Genomic DNA, 19,178 nt, shown 5'->3' with positions numbered 1-19,178 from the left:
CAACTGCCCTCCCCTCCTGGCCTGATCACCCCTAACCACCTCTGCCTTGGTCCCACCACCATGGCAGAAGGACGTCTGGAAGTCTCCCGAAAGGTCTTCCGGTCTAGTTAGCATATTAGCCTTGTATTAGTATAGATGTTCACACAAAAGTTCTCACGTAGTGTTTCCTTCTAACCAATAATTTTCCATTTAAAATAATAAATACAACTTCCTGGATATTGTTCTGTGATAAGTTTCAAAGAATATAAATTGTTTCAACTGAAAATAAGGCAATATAACTGCTATTTCAGCTATGTTATTATATAAATAGTGAGAACGGGTATCTTTTAAGATTGACTTCCAAAATGTTAATAGGAGGCTAAGTAAAACACTGAAAGGCTAAGTAAAATATTAAAAATATGCACATTATTGAAATCTAATATTTATGAAACTCTAATTTTAACACTGGTGTTAGTATTTAGGGGCTATTTCCATTTCTAGTTACCAGTAGTATACTAGAGAGTTATTATAAAGGATTTAGTAAATCTGACAATCTACACTTACCCTAAATAGAGAGTAAAAAAATAAATCACAAGTTACTAATATGACATTGCAATTATAGCATCTATTTCAACAAATGACACAGGTCACATCAGTTCTGTATAAGTTCAGCTATGGTTAATAAATTCGCATAACATTTTCTAGAAAGCATCTTTCTTGAATTAGCAAAAACTAAATTAAAATATAATTATTTAACCTTATTCATCTTCATACAAGTACCAAAATCGGCTAACTTCAAATGTCCAGATTTATCCAGCAGCATGTTATCAGGCTTCACATCTCTGAAGGGGGGGAAATAAAAAGAGCATTTCTGAAATAGATCAGATACTGATAAAAATTATATGAGGCAGTTATTTTAGACCATTTCTCCTCATTCAATGTAGATATGGCACTTTTGACCTGTATCTGTTCTCTATCCACATGTAGAAATTAAACTTCAGCAAGGAAAGTTCATTATATGTTAATGCCTCAGAAGAAGACATATAACATTCCCTTTCTTTTAAATAGAGTCTGATTCTTCCAGCGGGGTTGGGGGTAGGATCAAATCATTTGAGAGAATTACCATAAAAAATGTACCATTTAGACATAAAAAGTAATTGAAACACACGTCTCACCACAAGCACATAAATAATTTCAGGACAGGATCTATGTCACTTTCATTTTGTATCTTTGGAACTTAGCATAGCAACTGCATGATGAATTCAAATGGTGTTTGCAGAACAAATAAAATTATTATTCTAACAAATATGCTATATACACTAATTAAAAGCAAATTAATCTGTATTTTAAAAATTTGTATATAAAAACGAATCAAAAGAAAATATTTTATTAAAAACAAAAATTGTTTAACACTCTGGCACAAACTTCAGAAAACCAACTTCCAATTTTTATTGCTCAGAACACCAAATAAAAACTACATAATCAGATTAAGGGATAGCAAAAAAGTACACTTATATAAACTGAAATGTTAAAACTACAAATTTCAAAGTTTTAAGTTCTGGAACACCACTCATGTCTATAGACAGAGAATAGGTGGATTTAGAATGGGAAATGTTAATTGACCAAAGTTTATGTATTTTCAGCTTCTCTCTTCAACAAATGAGAAAATTTAAAGCATTTTTATCTTTACCTATGAATAAAACCCATGGAATGGATTGCATCCAATGCAAGAACTACTTCTGCAGTATAGAATCGTGCCCATTTTTCAGGCACATCATAGTTGCTCATTAAGTTTACAAGATCTCCACCAGGCATGTATTCCATCACCATGTAGAGATAACGATCATCTTGGAATGCATAAAAAAGCTATACAAATACAAAAAACAATTCATTAAGATTAAGCAAAACTGTTTCATTTAAAAATCTGCAAAAATATTAATAAAATATTTAATTAAAATAGTCAAATGGCAGGACTTGTAGTAATCTTTAAAAACAGAAACAAACACAAACATAAACACCACAAAGACCCTTGCATATGCAAAGGAACTGTTAACAGTGATTATTTCTGAGAATTTAGGTGGAGACTTTTTATCTACATTTCTTTTGTTAAAAACTTTATTGATTGATTTGAGAGAGAGAGAAAAGGAAGGAGGGAAGGAGGGAGAGAGACAATGATTTGTTGTTTCACACATTCATGCACTCATTGGTTGATTCTTATATGTGCCCTGACTGGGGATGAAACCTGCAACAACTTTGGTGTATCAGGATGATGTTCCAAACAACTGAGCAACCCGGCCAGGGAAATATATATGTATCTATACTAACTGAATTTTTCATACTGAGAATTAAAAATTATAATAGTTTCATACAAGTCTCCTAAGCAAAGAAATAGTTTGGTTCTAATTTAACTTGTGCTTTAGTGAGGTTTACTGTTTGATTTATATCAAAATCACAATTCTCAAAAAGTCTCAGCTGTCCCTTATTAGCTGTGTGACTGGGCAATTTACTCAACCTCCCTGAGTCTCTGTCACTATAATCCCTTCAAGAAGAATGTAAGGGGCTGTATCTTGTTTGACTTTTATATTTGCTGCTGAATCAGAATCTGGATGTCTGGCAATCAGTGAGTGCTTAATAAATGTCTAATGAATAAAGCATAAATTAATCTATAAATTGGGACTGTACCTAATAGGGATTAACTGCCTTTCAGAGTTGTTTTAAAAATTAGTTAATATAAAAAGCACTTAATATAACAGGTGCTCAGTAAATGATAGCAGTCAATAGGAGGAGAAGTAATAACTAATAAAAAAAACAGTAAGAGGCAGCAGCTAGACTCAAAGCAGGAAGAGTAAATTCTATTGATATGAAATTGGCAAGAAAGCCAGGCATAAATGTATTTATTATGTAACCAGGATTGAAGTTAGAAAAAAAGAGCAAATTTACAAAAGAACATTTTAGGTAAACATAAGATTAGAATCCAACTAACATGAATAAAATAAGCCCAAGAGAAAAATATACCTAATTTACCTAGACACTTATGTCAAAAATCTTCTGTTTCAGTTTTCAAGTGTTTAATGATTTTAGTTACAGATTTAGTTATTTTTAAATGTTTTTACTGACTTTTAGAGAGAGAAGAAAGGAGAGGGAGAGAGAGAGAGAAACATCAATTAATCAGCTGCCTCCTGCTGGGGATCGAGCCCACAACTGGGCATGTGCCCTGACCAGGAACCTAATTGGCAGCCTCCTGGTGCATACACAGGTCGATGCTCAACCACTGGGCAACACTGGCTGGGCCCCAGATTTAGTTATTTTCATTAAAATATGTATTTTCAGGCCCTAGCCAGTTTGGCTCAGTGGACAGAGTATCGGCCTGCAGACCTAAGGGCCCCGAGTTCGAGTCCGGTCAAGGGAACGTACCTGGGTTTCAGGCTCCTCCCCACCCCAGGCCCTGGTCAAGGCTCGTGCAGGAGGCAACCAATCAATGTATTTCTCTCACATCAATATTTCTCTCTGTCTTTCCCTCTCTCTTTCACTCTGTCTAAAAATCAATGGAAAAATATCCTCGGGTGAGGATTAAATAAATAAATAAATAAATATATGGGAAAGATAAGAAATTAAGTGGCCTTTTATGGCTATCCCAGATATAAATTGGACACCATAACTACAGAAACATTGTTGATATTAGTGGCAGTTTATTTATAAACAATGTATCAAGAAAAACAAAATTCCAAGCACATAAGTTGTAAATTTAACCCTAAAAGTAACAATGTCATGTGTCTTAACTCTACAGAACAGCAGATATTTTCTGTATTGGTAGTTCTCAACCCAAGGAGACAATAATGTCTGAGCACATTTTGGGTTGTTAAAACTGGTGTGTGGGAGTGGGGAAGAGTGCTACTGGCATTCTCTGGGTAGAAGCCAAGGATGCTGATAAACATCCTATAATGCACAGAATAGGCCCCAACAATAAACGATTACCTGGCTCAAAATGTCATATAATACTGAGCCCAGGAAACCATGCTATACACAGCTGATAAAAAAAGAATAGACAGTCACGTATAAAAGCCTCCTTATGTTAACTTTAAACATTTTCCATACCCTTTTTATCACAATTACTAGGATGCTTAGTTAGGATATGCTTCATTATATACTGTAAATAAATAGATGATAGATAGACAGATAGATTAGATAGATAGATAGATAGATAGATAGATAGATAGATAGATAGATTCCAAAATACATATTAGGAATTAGAAATGGTCTCTAGCCCAATAGTTTCTTTTTTTTTTAAACCAGAAGAAGACAGATAAAAAACAGAGCTGCTGTAGTTAAGGCAGCAATAAAAAATCTAGAATTATAACTAACCCCAAATTCCTGCTTCTCCTTATGATTTCACCTGCAGTATATCCACTGTTTAAAATAACCAATCTAAGCCAACTTGCATATTTTTAAGGAAGGAAATCGATACCCAGAGATGTAAATAACCTCGCCACATTTCATAGACAGGCCATGGGGTGAAGACCAGGACTTATAACTACTGGCTCTTCTTTCCATGGAAAAGCCTAAAGTGAATACAATATTATTTGGAGGCCTAGCAGAACTCACTTTCCCCCTCATTTTTTCCATTCCTTCCTTTCCACAAAATGAGAGTGACAAATAGATGAATAGTTAAATAAATAAAATAAGACCTCATATTTGGGGAAAATAATTTAAATTTCAATATTAAACAAGTATACTTAGAGTATAATAATATATGACTTCCTCCAAATTAAAGCAGATTATTTAAAATTTCTAATATTTAAATTCTACAGAAACAACTGTTTTGCTTTGGCCTTACTTTCCTCATGGAACTGATTCAATAAAACTAAATGTTATGACTTTAAAGATAATGGTATATTAGACAATTCTGTAATTGCCAATAAATTCTCTATTACTGTTCTGAAAAACAAACTAAGCTTCTCAGATATGTTTAATTAACAAACTAGTATAGCAAAAATGAAAGAGTAGTAATATCATACCTGAACAACCCAAGGGCTATTAGCAAAAGCCATGATGTCCCTTTCTTCCCAGAAAAAAGCAGAATCGGATCTCTTTATCATTTCAAATTTGCTGAGAAGCTTCATAGCATATACCTTCCTGGTGGATTTATGCCTTACCTTTAAAATTGAAAATGCAAAATAATAAACTTTTGTGTTAACATTTAAATTTAAAGCTCAATATTTCCTAGAATAATTTGTTATATGATTTTAACAACTTGTTAAATGATTTAACATTATTGTTCTAAGCCAGTGATGGTGAACCTTTTGAGCTCAGCGTGTCAGCATTTTGAAAAACCCTAACTTAACTCTGGTGCCGTGTCACATATAGAAATTTTTTGATATTTGCAACCATAGTAAAACAAAGACATATATTTGATATTTACTTTATATTTTTAAATGCCATTTAACAAAGAAAAATCAACCAAAAAAATGAGTTCGCGTGTCACCTCTGACACACGTGTCATAGGTTCGCCATCACTGTTCTAAGCTATTTTATCTTCTCTTTTGCTGAAGTATCCCAATTAGATAATAACAAAACTTTAATTTCCAGAAGCCAGCAATGTTAGAAAAAAAATTCTTTATTTTCTCTCTTATAATACATTTCCCCCCCCCTCCATCTTGCTATGTATGTTGCTTCCTATTTATAGAACTTACTATTCCACAGCATTTTAGATAGTCTAATATTAGGAGTAAAGATTTCTCTTTTAATGCTTGAAACCTTTTTTCTACCCATGAACTCGTGGAGAAAATATTTCACACTATTGAATTTGACTCTAGGCTTTCATATCCTTAGGCAAGAATATCTAAAGCAATTTAAAGCAATAATTTTTTAAATGCTATTTTCCAAAATAACATGTTAAAAATACAAGTGGATTTTTTAATTTTAAAAAGTTTGTTTTTTGAATCATATTAAAATAACCTACCAACTGAACTTCTCCAAATGCACCTCTACCAATCACCTTCACTACTTCATAATCTTCAGCTTTCATTCGTAAATCTCTAATTTTATTTATTGTGTCTTTATCTGTATGAAAAGAAAAGTTCATCATTTTAAATCACTGAAACATTATAACCAACACGGCTTATTTTACATTTAGGCTCTTGAAAAACAATGAAAAACAAAGAAATTCATTGAAATTATTTTGTTACATATAGTATAAAGTTATAAAATAGGGAGATGTTTAATGTACAAAGAATTGCTTTAAATAAATTCTGGAATGACTTAACTCTATTGAAATGTTTTCATTAAAATCTGACTTACTAGAATATCTTAGAAAACAATTATACTATAAACATACATTAAGGATAATTACATAATTACTTATTGGTATTTTAAGTACATATCAAATTTGAATTGAAACCCATGAGTAGATATTTTAGATTAATGACATAAACTTTTCTCTTTATCATCAGTTTTGATGATCCTTTAAAAAAGAAACTAATTTAAGATATCAAAGGCAAACATGCTAAACAATCACATACTTGTATGATTACATTTCTCTATTTGAACTTAGACTTTCATTTAAAACAGTGGGAATCACTGTAATTATTTATATAAACCTGTCATGCTACAAACTACAATAATTTACAAATCCCCACTGGATAGATATTCTATTCCTAATTTGGTCATAGATTAAAATAGGGCTATTTTAATCTACATGGTCAACATTGGCATGAGATTACATGGAAAAGCTTCACATTTCAGAGTTGTACAAAATACAGAACAGCTATTAAACTTAAGTTCTAGTTCCTAATAAAAGCTGCATATAATACTCTGTCTTTGTATTTTTTTACTTTTACTTATTTTTTGGTCTTTCTTTTTAAATGCACATTTCAATCCAGTGTTTGTGCTCATTATGACCAATAAGCACATGCAACAGAACAAATTTTCACACAGAGAATAACGTAAGTACACTTAATTTTAAGTTACATATCTACTGCAAGATGCACCAGAAAGATATAGATAGTAACCAATTAATTTACTACCCAAATATTTGTATCTACCATAAGGCTCTACAGTAATAACTGTAGATATATAAAGATAATTTTAAAACAAAGTTCTTATCTTAAAGAGGTCAAACTCTAACAAATGAAACAGAAAAAAACAGCAAAAGAACAGCCCGGCCAGTGTGGCTCAATGGTTGAGCATTGACCTATGAACCAGGAGTCAGGGTTCAATTCCTGGTCATGGCACATGTCTGGGTTGCGGGCTCAATCCCCAGTGTGGGGCATGCAGTAGGCAGCCAATCAATGATTGTCTCTCATCATTGATATTTCTATCTGTCTCCCTATCTCTTCCTCTCTGAAATCAATAAAAATTATTTTTTAAAAAATCAAAACAAAACACCCCAAACAATAAGGGAGATAAGCACAGTTTGTTGAGTACTAAAGACACCTAACCCAAGCCTGCCTGGAAGAAAGGTGGCTAAAAAAGGCTTTCTGGAGATGATGACACCTCAAACGAGTCTAAAATGAAGAGCAGTAGTTAGCCAGGTGGGGGAGAAGAAAAGAGAAAGTACTATAGGCAGATGGCAATACAAGCAAGGCACAGAGGAACTGTTTATAAGAAGCTCTGTGTTACCAGAGTATCAAGGTTGTGGTAAGGATTAGCAGGAGAGACTGGAAAGACCAAACTGATTAAGCTGCTACAACTTACCTGTTGTCATATAATTATTATTTAACCATCAAAAATATTTTTCACAATAAAATTTAAAGCATTTCAATACGTAAAACAGATAAAAGAAAGGCCTGAATCAGAATAATCTATAATAATAAAAGCATAGTATGCTAATTAGACTGAACAGCCAAACAACCTTCTGGACATCATTCTGGACGAAGCCGCTGCAGAGGGGGCTGAGGCAGAGGTGGTTAGGGGTGATCAGGCAAGCAGGCAAGCAGTTAGGGGTGATCAGGCAGGCAGGCAGAGTGGTTAGGGGCGATCAGGCAGGCAGGCAGAGGGGTTAGGGGCGATCAGGCAGGCAGGCAGGCGAGCAGTTAGGAGGCAGTGGTCCCAAATTGCAAGAGAGTGCAGGCCAGGCTGAGGGACACCCCCTCCCCCCCCCGTGCATGAATTTTGTGCACTGGGCCTCTGGTGTATTATATAATAGCCTATGAGGTTTAGAGCCGTAAACAGACTATAAATATAAAGTCTGCAGCTTGATCTCAGAAAATGTATCTGCTGCAAATTTGTGTGGGAATAAAGATCTTGCTTCCTGTTTTAATTTCTGAACAGCACAGGAAATGTAAAAAGCAGCTTGATATTATTTGTGATTCAAACAAAATTAGGTGTCAAAATGACTTTATTACATTTAAGTTTTGCATAAAAGTGCTATTTTGCTTTTTAATTTTAAGTTGAATTCAATTAGAAACATTATCGAGTCTGCAGCAAAACCTTATTTCCAAAGTCAATAAGTTTTCAAGGAAAATTCAATGACAGCCAACATTTAAACATTCTTAACTAACTCCCCTTTTCCCCTTATATTCCACATCCTATCTTTCAGTAAAACATGCACCTCTACCTTTGAAATATTTCTGAAACCTAATCACTTCTCATCCTCTTCACTACCATGCTGGACCAAGCCACAATCATCTTTTCTTTGGATTATTGCAATGGCTTCTTAACTGATTTCCCTGTGTCTATCCTTGCCTCTCTATAGTCTATTCTTAACACAGGGTGATAGTCTTAAAACACAAGTCAGATCATGTCACTCCTCTGTTCAAAACTCTCTAATGTCTTGCCATCTCACCCAGAGCAAACGTTGAAAGATCTTACAATGGCCTACAAGACTCTACATGACCTAGCCTCCCTATTTCTTTACTTCTCTGACATTAGCCTACAATGCTCTCCCTTGCTTAATCCTCTCCAGCCACAATGGCTTCCTTGCTGCTCCTCAAACATGCCAGGTACACTCCTCTATTAAGACCTTTTGCACTGGCTATTCCTCTGCATGCGATTCTCTTCTTTCAAACATCTGTATGGCCAACTCTCTCAAATACTTTAATTCTTTTCTCAAATTTTACTTTTTCTGTGAGTCCTACACTAGTCACACTATCTAAAACTGAAAAATTCTGAGAACTTCCCATCTTTCTTATAACATTATATTTTCCCTCATAATAAATACCAACCTCTTTATTTACAGAATTTGTTTCATGCAAAATAAAACTCACAAAATTATAAATTTGGTAAGCCCTTGTTAATTCTCAGACCAATAAACAGGATTGTGGTGAACATCAGACGCACTTACCAATTTCTGGTTGTCAATTGTATTGAACCAAGAAGAAAGCTACGATTCCAAGTACTGAGATATTACTGCACAGTAAGCAAGGAATGAAATGGCCAAGACACTGTAGCTCTTGACAGAGCACTAACAAGCTAATCCATCTCTAAATAATCACAAGTTAGCAGAAGAGGTAGTGCAAAAGGTTGAGGATTTATAGTTTCAGGGTCACTAAAAATTCATAAGGATTTCAAACACATACAGACTCTTCGATCTAACTTTCTAGAAAGCAAATGGATGGTTATTAAGAGTCCTTTTTAAAAACCACACTTTATATCCAGTAAATTTTACTTTTGGAAATTTGTCCTAAAGAAATTATATATGATGTGGAACCAAGATTTCTACAATAAAATGTTTTTAATGTAAAGATTAAATAATTTAATATTCATATTATGACATATTAGGCAACATTTAAAATTTTGTTGAAGAATAATTACACAGAATATTCAACAGGAAATGTTGAACAAAGAAGCAGAATAAACTGCATGTGGTTTATGAACTCAATTTTTAAAAATTATATTTTTTTTATTCATTTCAGAGAAAGGGAGATGGAGAAAGAGCGATAGAAACATCAATGATGAGAGAGAATCATTGATTGGCTGCCTCCTGCAGGCCCCACACTGGGGATGAAGCCCACAACTGGGCATGTGCTCTGACCAGGAATCAAAACCTTACCTCCTGATTCATAGGTCGATGCTCAACCACTGAGACCTCTGGCCGGGCATATGCATCCATTTTTTTAAATGTGTTATCTATATATACTTATTGACATAAAAGATATTTTGTGAATTGCTTTTCACTAAACACACTGGATAGCTGTGTAAATTCTATTTATTTATATTTGGGTTGTCCTAATATTTTTCTCTAACAACAATATATATTTGCTATGAAAAAAATTCCTGTATATTTGCAGAGCTGTTTTTGCAGGATACATTTCTTTAAGTAAAAGTAATAGGTTATTCTCATGAACATTATTAGTTTTGAAATATACTGTCCAACTGCTCTACAAAATGATTGCATCAATTTCCACTCTTAATACGCACCAATCCTAGATAATATTTTTTATCTTTCTGATTCTGATTAAGTTGAAGGTAGGACTAGAATTTTTTTCTAATTTTAAGCCACATTAATATTAATGCATTTGTTCAACTGTCAACTGCTCATTAGTCATTTTTATTTTTTCTCCTTTATACTATACAAGAGGCCCAGTGCAAGAAAACTGCACATGGGGACAGGGTGGGGGGGGTGAGGGGATCCCTCAGCCGGGCCTGCGCCCTCTCACAGTCCAGGAGCCCTTGGGGGATGTCCGACTGCCGCCACCACTGCTGTGCTCTGCCAGCTGTGAGTCCACCTTCTGGCTGAGCGGCGCTCCCCCTGTGGGAGTGCACCGACCACCAGGGGGCAGCTCCTGCACTGAGTGTCTGCCCCCTAGTGGTCAGTGCACATCATAGCGACCAGTCGTTCGCTGTTCGGTCGATTTGCAGATTAGCCTTTTATTATATAGGATATTATATAGTTACTGTGTCCATTTTTAAAATTATTTGTGTTTTTATTAGGGGAATCTCTTCATATATCAGGAATATAATTCTGTTAAGTATGTTTGGAATTTTCCCCAGTTTGTTGGTGTGCTTTATATAGTTTTTTAAAATCATATATATATAGTTTTGATATGCCAAAATCTATCAATGTTTCCTTTTTTCTGCCAAAGTTATTTGGACATTTATAATATCATTCGAGGGCCATATAAAATTATCAACTCAAAAATTACCCTGTTATATTTGGTCAAACATTTAATTAACTTACCCCTAATGCCTTGGCAGGCCAGACCAAATGATTTTGCAGGCCAGATGATCCCTACCCCAGCTTTAGTTCCTAGACCTGGTATCCTGCTTTTTTAAAAAAGGCAGTCCTGGCCCTGACCAGTTAGCTCAATTAGAGCATCATCCCAATATATCAAGTTTATGGGTTCGATACCCCATTAGAGCACATACAAGAATCAATTAATGAATACATAAATAAGTAGCACAGCAAATCAAGGTCTCCCCCCCCCCTTCTCTCTAAAAAATCAATTAAAAATTTTTAAAAAGGTAGTCCCTACTTGAAGACTATAAACATAATACCTATAATTTCAAGTTATTTTTACCTCCTTGGATAAAGACTATAAACATAATACCTACACTTTCATTTTCTCCTCAAATGGATATCCAACTGCCTCAATACAAATCACTGAATAATCTACCTTTTCCCCCACTGACCTAAGTGCCATATTAAGCTTATGTCCAATTTTCATATTTAAAAAAATATGCTCTAGACTCTCTCTGATGACCTACTGGTCTTATGTCCTTCAACAAAGTACTATTTTTCTTATACTTCAGTATCCAGTTTGAAGAAATAATCCCAAAATGTTACAATTACAATCCTACCCCTGCAACCCCAAAATAGAAATACATTCACCATAGAAAGCTGAAGTTACCAAACTATGGAAGTCATTTATAGACTTCATAAAAGTAATAAAATCAAACATGCTAAAACCCTACTCCATTTTAATGCTTTCTAGCTGGATATATCCCACAATAATGCAGACTTTCATATGTACCTTAATATTTAGTTGTAAAGAAGGAAGTTTTAATGACACTACCAAATGGTATTTTTACATTTTTCATCAGCTGAGAAGCTTCAAAATGGTAGTGTATACTAATCACAAGATATGGTCAATATAATCTATATCCTCCTAACTCAAGAAATTTATCCTTTTTAAATATAGAAGTAAAAATCGTTCGACTGGGAATTTGACTGCTCCCTATGATGTGCGCTGACCACCAGGGGGCGGCGCAGAACATGGCGGGCGCTGGCAGCAGGCGGCCCACCGATGGGCCCTGATGAGATTCAGACCACAGTGGGATGGTGGAGCAGGTGAGTGGGCGGTGCCAGGCCAAGGCGGTTGCGAGTGGGAGCCTGATAGCCCGCAGAAGGAGACCAGCGGCAGTGGGGGGCGGCGGGACTGTCGCCTGGCTCCCAGGAACTGAGGGAGCTGGGTGGAGGGCCTGGCCCCGACAGATCGCTCCGCAGACAGGATGGTGAAGCAGGTAAGGGGTGGCGCCAGGCCATGGCAGGGTGCCAGGCGGGGCTGCGGGGCTGCAAGGCTGGGGACACGAGCTGGGGCTACAAGCCTGGGGACATGAGCTGGGGCTCGATCCCCACAGGCAACCCCTAGGGACCCTACCTGTGCACAGATTCGTGCACCAGGCCTCTAGTATTGTGTATAAAAGATAGTTATATAAATTTTGCTGTTTTTAGAATTGTTTCTTATAATTCCTCAAAAAGTGTAAACTTCTAACTACATCTAAAGTCATATCCAAAGTACTAATATATAAAAACCCTTTTTAATTTTACTACAGGTAATGTAGTACTCATTTCAATATTACAATACATGATTTTATATTTGTAATGAGACACCTTTAGAAAAAACTAGCCACAAACATTAAAATGAAGGCTCTTCTGCAAGCCATAAAAACTTTTGATGTTTTGTTTAAATTATTATGAAATCTTAATTTAAAATGAGAAAAAAAGTTTTCCCTTTTCTATTGAGCAATATGTACCTTTTGTGCAATGCCACAAAGAGCTAAGGAAACATAGTCAAGTTGTTTTTACTTCCTTGGATGAACACAGATTCACTGATATCAGCAGAACATGCTGAACTGAAAATAATTAATTTCTCTATCATTTTTAAATCAATGAAACCGGCTCTCTGACATCCCCCGAGGGGTTCCGGATTGTGAGAGGGCACAGGCCAGGCCAAGGGACCTCCCACCCCCTGTGCAGGATCGGGGACAGGGAGGGACGTAGGAAGTTGGCAGGCGGGTAGGGACCGCATGAGGGCTCCAGGGCGTGCCCAGCCCGTCTCACTCAGCCCCAACTGGCCGGACCCCAGCAGCAAGCTAACCTACCAGTCGGAGCATCCGCCTCCTGGTGGTCAGTGCACCTCATACCGACTGGTTGACGGGTCGACTGTCTGCCCCTGGTGGTCAGTGCACGTCATAGCGAATGGTTGAGCGGCCTTAGTATATCATTAGCACATTATGCTTTTTTTTTTAATGTATTTTATTGATTTTTTTACAGAGAGGAAGGGAGAGGGATAGAGAGCTAGAAACATCAATGAGAGAGAAACATCGATCAGCTGCCTCCTGCACACCCCCCACCAGGGACTTGCCCGCAATTAAGGTACGTGCCCTTGACCAGAATCGAACCTGGGACCCTTGAGTCCGCAGGCCGACGCTCTATCCACTGAGCCAAACCGGCTAGGGCAGCACATTATGCTTTGATTGGTTGAATGGATGACCAGACGACTGGACACTTCACATATTAGGCTTTTATTTATAGGATATAATTACTTGGAAAATATAACTTAGAAAAATAAATAAAAACTTTAGATACAACCCTCTTACAATGACACATATAATATACCCCTTAATACAGTGATACAATGTTTTACCCTTTACAATAAGAGAATATAAAGAACTTTATTTTCTACAGCTCAATTGAAATTATTTTGTTCTTATTGTGTGTGGCTTGTTTGTTGATTTATTTGTATGTTTATTTTGATGTGATGATTTTGTATAATAGGACAGAAATCAATATTCTGGGGAAGTTTAAGAAGCAATGATTAAATATATCAACTCTAGGAGAGTGATTACCTCTGGAAGAGGAAGACATGAGGCCCAAGACTTAGTTGTTACTTAACTTTCTTTTCTTTTTTTTCTAATTCTCACCTGAGAATATGTTTTTCATAACAGAAAGGGGGAGGAGAAGAAACATTGATGTGAGAGAGAAAGAGCAATTGGTTGCCTCCCATACACACCTTGACCAGGTATCAAACCCAAAACCCCGTATGTACCCTGACCAGGAATCAAACCCAAGACCCCCTCAGTGGATGGGACAAAGCTTCAACCACCTGAGTCACACCAGCCAGTGCTGTGCCTTAACATTTTCTTTAAAATAAAAGACCAGAAACAAATAGGGCAAAATGTTAACTATGAGGTTAATTCTGATGATCAGTGCTCAGATATCTGATATATATGTAGTAATCAAGAATAATTTTTAAAAAACTAATTAATGATCATGCCCAAACTCTACCAACAAAGAAATACTTTTTAGATCATCTCTAACAAGTCAGCATTTAACCTCAAAAACATTTAACAAATACTTAATGAGTACCTAATATTCAATTGGGTTTAAGAGTAAAAATACAAGTCCCCTGCTCTGATGACATTTACAATCTACTGATGAGGAAGAAGGGGAATATAACAATCAAATAACCATACAAATAAATATAATCTAACTGTGGTAAATGCACAAGATGCCATGAAAATATACAGCCAGCAGCAGGGCATCTGACTAGCCCAATGGGTTAGGAAACTAAAGTGAAGGCTTATTTGAAATTTAAAGGATAAAGACTCCTTTAGCTGGATGGGATTGGAAGGAATTCTAGGAAAGGCAAACAACTTCTAAAAAGTCTGTGGAGGAGATGTCAAGGTACTTTCCAGGAAATAAATGTACCTTGTATGGCTGCGGTGTAAGCAAACGAGGAGAGTAGTACAGAAAAGAATGTAACTTGAAAGATCATACAGTGCCACATTAGGAAAATAAAAAAGGCTGGGAGTGAGATGTGATTTATTCAAATCAGCAATTTAAAAATAATTCTCTGGCAGCAATGTGGGAACTAACTGTAAATAGGCAAAAAAGTAAATGCACTAGACAGATTCACTGTGATCATTCAAGTGAGATGATGAAGCTTGAACAAGAGTAGATGTAGTAGTAAACAAAGAGAAGTTCAAGCCTCTGCTTGAAGACTGTCACTGGTCAGAAATCTATATTTATCTGTCTTTTCTTTGGTTACTTTAATTTTCTGGCAGCTCCACTATTCTCCAAAGCTTTTCTAAAGATCCTCAATCACATCAGCATGTTAATTCAAAATTCTAGATTGTAATCTGCCTAGATCTGGGGGGGTAAACTAATTTAAAGTGGCTCAAATTTCTTCTCTTTCCCTAAACTTCAATTCCTTTATTTTTAAAACTTACACAAATGACAACAACAACAATCAAACAGGACACAATGTAATTCTTTTTTATCTAATACTTTAACCCAAAAGGTCCAACCTGCCATTTCAGTCTTTTCCTGCCATCTGTCCGCCTTACCCCTTCCTGCTCATCACAAACCAAGTTCAATTTATAGCAAACTCCTAGTTCCTGAAAGGTATCATGCTACTGATATCAAACAAATGCTGTTTCTTCTCTACCTGAACTGTTCTTCCTCAATTGAGAAATCTAGCCCACCTTTTAAGAATCAACTCAAATGTTACTTTCTGAATTCTTTTACTCCCTTCAAGATCTATGTATCATTACATTCTCTACAAACTTCCACAATTATAAAGGGATATATAAGTTACTATTTGTTTCTGTGTGTATCTCCCTCCACAAGAGGTAAGAGCTATAGTTTTTTTTTTTAAAATATTTTATTGATTTTTTTATAGAGAAGAAGGGAGAGGGACAGAGAGCCTGTATCTCCCTCCACAAGAGGTAAGAGCTATAGTTTTAAAGAAAAAAGATCTTCATATTTTTAGTGACTGGACATTCAAAAAGTAATTCAATATTAAATGGTCTCACGTAGAGGATTTGTCATTTTCTCATACATCTTAAACTCATAACTCTAAAAAGGGGAAGGTTTGTAGCGGTTCTCAACCCTTTGGCGGTCGAACAACCCTTTCATAGGGGTTGCCTAAGACCATCTTGCATATCAGATATTTACATTATGATTCATAACTGTAGCTACATTACAGTTATGAAGTAGCAACGAAAATAATTTTATGGTTGGGTCACAACATGAGAAACTGTATTTAAAGGGCCAGAAGGTTGAGAACCACTGGTTTAGAGAAAAGAAATTACTTTTACTGTCTTCAGAACTTTTCATAAGAACTTTGGATCATCATGGGCTTTTGGCCTAACACAATTTTTATAGATTAATGCTACTCTTTTGCATTTAAACCTGCATGTGTACTCATACTTAATACAGTCATTCACATCCTTTCCAATCTGACCTATGTAATAACCTTGGTTTCTTTGGCTGCAACCTTCTTATATTTACCCCTTTTTGAAATATCACCTGTCATTTAGAACAGGGGTCCTCAAACTTTTTAAACAGGGGGTCAGTTCACTGTCCCTCAGACCGTTGGAGGGCCGGACTATAGTTTAAAAAAAAAACAACTATGAACAAATTCCTATGCACACTGCACATATCTTATTTTGAAGTAAAAAAACAAAACGGGAACCAATACAATATTTGTATTTGCATGTGGCCCATGGGCCATAGTTTGAGAACCCCTGATTTAGAATCACTATTAATAGGATTTATCTTTTCAATAAACTGGATTAAATTTCCTAAGGGTGGAACACATGCCTGACTGTGCACAGCATTTCTTCCCTTCAAAGGGATGGTTCTCAACTGAGGGTAATTTTGACCTACCGGGGACATCTGGCCAAGTCTTGAGGCAGTTTTGGTTGTCACAACTGGGGGGCCTGGAGATGGGCAAAAGTATGCTACTGGCTTCTACAAGGAAGAGGCCAGGGATGCTACTAAATATACTACATTGCAAAGATCAGCCCCCCACAAGGAAGACTTATCTGACCCAATATTTCAACAGTGTCCCTGGTCTAATGTATACTGAGTGCTTTGTCTCAAGGTCCCTATCAACTCCCAAATGCTAAATCAATTCAGCCTTTTGATCACAAACCCAGAATAGCAATTACTCTCATCACTTTCTCAACAATTAAATTACTGGCAAAGCAAATAAATATTTCATCAATTGTTCTGTATGCTTTTATAAGTGGACAGTAGCAGCTGTCTATTTTTTTTCTTTTCTTTTTCTTTTATTGTCTAAAGTTTTACATATGTCTCCTTTTTCTCCACTTGACCCCCCCACCTGCCCACCACATTCATTCCCACCCCGGGCAAACCCTCACTGCCTCAGTGTCTGTGTCCATTGGTTATGTTAATATACATGCATACAAGTCCTTTGGTTGCTCTCCTCCCCCTACTCTTCTCCCCCTACCATTTGTCTCTAGATCGATCTATTCTTGTACATCAAATTATGGTGATTATTATATCCCACATATGAGTGAGATCATGTGATATTTATCTTTCTCCGAATGGCTTATTTCGCTTTGCATAATGCTCTCCAGTTCCATCCAGGCTGTTGCAAATGCTAAAAGTTCCTCCTTTTTTATAGCGGCATAGTATTCCATTGTGTAGATGTACCACCGTTTTTTAATCCACTCATCTGCTGATGGGCAATTAGGCTGTTTCCAAATCTTAGCTATTATAAATTGTGCTGTTATGAACATAGGGGTGCATATATCCTTTCTGATTGGTGTTTCTGGTTTCTTGGAATATAGTCCTAGGAGTGGGATTACTGGGTCAAATGGCAGTTCCATTTTTAACTTTTTGAGGAAACTCCATACTGTTTTCCACAGAGGCTGCACCAGTCTGCATTCCCACCAGCAGTGCACGAGGGTTCCCTTTTCTCCACATCCTTGCCAGCACTTGTCGTTGATTTGTTGATGACAGCCATTCTGACAGGTGTGAGATGGTATCTCATTGTTTTGATTTGCATCTCTCGGATGATTGGTGACTTTGAACGTTTTTTCATGTCTTTTGGCCTTCTGTATGTCCTCTTTCGAAGTGTCTATTTACATCCTTTGACCATTTTTTGATTAGATCGTTTATCTTCCTTTTGTTAAGTTGTATGAGTTCTCTGTAAATTTTGGAGATTAAGCCCTTATCAGAAATATCATTGGCAAATATGTTCTCCCATGCAGTGGGCTTTCTTTGTCCTAGGAGCTGTGTCTGTAAAGAGATTGCTGCGACATATGTCTACTATTTTGCTGCCTATGGAGTCTTGTAGGATTTTTATGGTTTCCCGTCTTACATTTAAGTCCTTTAGCCATTTTGAGTTTGTTTTTGTGTATGGTGTAAGTTGGGTGACCTAGTTTCATTTTTTTGCATGTATCTGTCCAAATTTCCCAGCACCATTTATTAAAGAGACTGTTTTGGCTCTATTGTATGATCTTGAGTCCTTTGTCAAATATTAATTGAGCATAATGGCTTCTGTTGATTTCTGGATTTTCTGTTCTGTTCCATTGGTCTATATGTCTGTTCTTGTGCCAGTACCAGGCAGTTTCTTAAAGTCTATCTGAATGTGAGTGTACGTGGTTTTTTAAAAGAAAAGAAGGAGGGAAGAAGGGTGGGAGAGAAAGAGAACCAGAAAGACAGAAAAATTGAACATATGTGCACAATGAGTAAGAGTTGGTGGAAAAGTTAATACTAAGTGACTTGTCCTTTATTTTGTGAATCTGAGTGATGCCAAAATGGGCAGGCAAAATAATTGCATGATGTGACAATTAATACTTTAAGTAGAGACAAAAGGGTCAACTTCGTTTTCTAATTGACCTGATTAGGAGAGAAAATAAAAATCTCAAATTGCATTACAATTAAATTTGAATGCAATTTTATACGCTCTACACTTAGAAAAAAAAATATTTAGTCTCCAGAAGATCTCAAAAATAAAATGTATTCTAATTCTCCTTCTGCTGTCTTCCATTCTCCTGTACAAGGAGCTTACAGTGGGAGCCAATTTATTTTGCCATTCACAGTATTTCAAATTCTTGGAGAGAAGAGGTTTTTTCTGCCAAGATTCACACCAAAGCAACTTGATAGTCTTGCCCAAGAAGGATCGCATGCAAAAGTAGACAACAATGAGAATGGTGCAATGTGCCCTTCTCCGCAGCCAGTCAAGTGCAAAGAAATCTATGCTGTTGCACTTGTGAGGCTTTTC

The 19,178-nt window shown here is 36.2% G+C and overlaps 1 protein-coding gene across 3 annotated transcripts in view; it reads right to left on the bottom strand.

Moving 5' to 3' along the window:
• The window catches only part of ROCK1 (Rho-associated, coiled-coil containing protein kinase 1), a 134,882-nt gene that overhangs the window by 86,002 nt on the left and 29,702 nt on the right, over nt 1-19,178 (bottom strand). For all 3 annotated transcript variants that reach the window (XR_001361160.1, XM_005861605.2, XM_005861607.2), the window contains exons 3-6: nt 5,939-6,039; nt 4,995-5,132; nt 1,670-1,845; nt 737-821 (exon numbers count right to left, since the gene is read on the bottom strand). Coding sequence is in view for 2 of the 3 variants with exons in the window: in XM_005861605.2 (XP_005861667.1) it covers nt 737-821; nt 1,670-1,845; nt 4,995-5,132; nt 5,939-6,039 (500 nt within the window). In the remaining variant the exon portion in view is untranslated. The remainder of the gene's footprint in view (nt 1-736; nt 822-1,669; nt 1,846-4,994; nt 5,133-5,938; nt 6,040-19,178) is intronic.

The sequence above is a fragment of the Myotis brandtii genome, unplaced genomic scaffold (genome assembly GCF_000412655.1).
Source record: "Myotis brandtii unplaced genomic scaffold, ASM41265v1 scaffold154, whole genome shotgun sequence".
In the NCBI taxonomy this organism is placed as follows: domain Eukaryota; kingdom Metazoa; phylum Chordata; class Mammalia; order Chiroptera; family Vespertilionidae; genus Myotis; species Myotis brandtii.
This window is presented reverse-complemented; position numbering and strand designations above follow the sequence as displayed.